Genomic DNA, 1244 nt, shown 5'->3' on the forward strand with positions numbered 1-1244 from the left:
GTGGTGGGGGAGGAGGAGGGGGAGGCGGAGGTGGGGTTGTGGGTGCAGCAGCAAGTGCAGCAACGGCAACAGCAGCAACTGCAGCAGCAGCAGCAGCAGCAGGAGGGGGAGCAACAGCAGCAGCAACAGCAGCAGCAGCAGCAGCAAATATAACAGAGCAGCTAAATAAACGTTTGCTTCCTGTCTTGGTGGTTGCAGCAGAAATCATAGAAAAATATATTCTGCTGCTGCCTGCTGCAGCAGCAACACAGATGGTATCTACACTAACCCTCATTGCTGCTAGCCCTCTTGCTGCTCCTGCTGCTGCTGTTCGAGCTGTACATACACTCGAAGCTGCTGCTAGCGCTCTCCTTGAATTAGAGGATAGCCAACAGCAGCAGCAGCAGCAGCAGCAGCAGCAGCAGCAGCAGCAGCAGCAACTGCAGCAGCAGCAAGAGGGAAGCTCGGAGGCAGCTCCAGCAGCAGAAGCTGCTTCAGATCGAGATAAAGACAACCATGCGCTTGCTGCTGCTGCTGCTGCACGCGGCCAAAGTGCTGCAGCAGGAGCAGCAGCACCTGCAGCACCTGCAGCAGCAGCAGCAGCAGCAGCAGCAGAGGAGAAAGCAGCAGGCGGTGCTGTGAATTTTCCTGTCTTTGTTTCAATCATTTTAGCTCTGGGGCAGCTGGCGTGCAGACCGGGCGGTGCAGCAGCAGCAGCAGCAGCAGCAACAGCAGCGACAACTGCTGCTCTTGCTGCTGCACCTGCAGCAGCAACACCAACAACTGCAGCAACAACATCAGCAGCAGCAGCTGCTGCTGCTGCTGCAAGGCCCATTCACCCTGCTGCTGCGCGTTACGCCCCCCGCACAGCGCCTCAAGCGCCCGGTGCAGCAGCAGCAGCAGCAGCAGCAGCAGCAGCACCAGCAGCAGCAGCAGCAGAAGATGATGGCGTCGATAGAATGCTGAAAAGCAGCAGAAATAATACAACAGATCGCCGGGGGGCAGCGCTGGCTTCCCTCTTCCGTCTGCTGCTGCAGCACGGGGGCCGTCTTGCTGCTGCGAAAGCCCCAGCTGCTGCTGCTGCTGCTGCAGCAGCAGCAGCAGCAAGAACAACAACTGCAGCAGCAGCAGCTCGGGATCAAGGGACAAAAGAACCGTGCAACGACCAGCAGCAGCAACAGCAACAGCAGCAACTGCAGCAGCAGCAACTGCAGCAGCAGCAGCAGCAACTGCAGCAGCAGCAGCAGCAACTGCAGCAGCAGCAG

The 1244-nt window shown here is 58.8% G+C and overlaps 2 protein-coding genes across 2 annotated transcripts in view; both read left to right on the plus strand.

Annotated features, from left to right (window-relative positions):
• The window catches only part of EMH_0068480 (uncharacterized protein), a gene marked incomplete at both ends in the record, with an annotated part of 543 nt that extends 390 nt beyond the window's left edge, over positions 1–153 (plus strand). The window contains one exon of the mRNA XM_013498745.1: positions 1–153. Within this exon, the coding sequence (XP_013354199.1) occupies positions 1–153 (153 nt within the window).
• Positions 154–251: 98 nt separating this feature from the next.
• Positions 252–1244, plus strand: part of EMH_0068490 (sec7 domain-containing protein, putative) — a gene marked incomplete at both ends in the record, with an annotated part of 4301 nt that continues 3308 nt past the window's right edge. The window contains one exon of the mRNA XM_013498746.1: positions 252–1242. Coding sequence (XP_013354200.1) covers positions 252–1242 — 991 coding nt within the window. The remainder of the gene's footprint in view (positions 1243–1244) is intronic.

This window comes from Eimeria mitis, genomic scaffold (assembly GCF_000499745.2).
Source record: "Eimeria mitis Houghton genomic scaffold, Emh_scaff3685, whole genome shotgun sequence".
NCBI classification, from domain to species: domain Eukaryota; phylum Apicomplexa; class Conoidasida; order Eucoccidiorida; family Eimeriidae; genus Eimeria; species Eimeria mitis.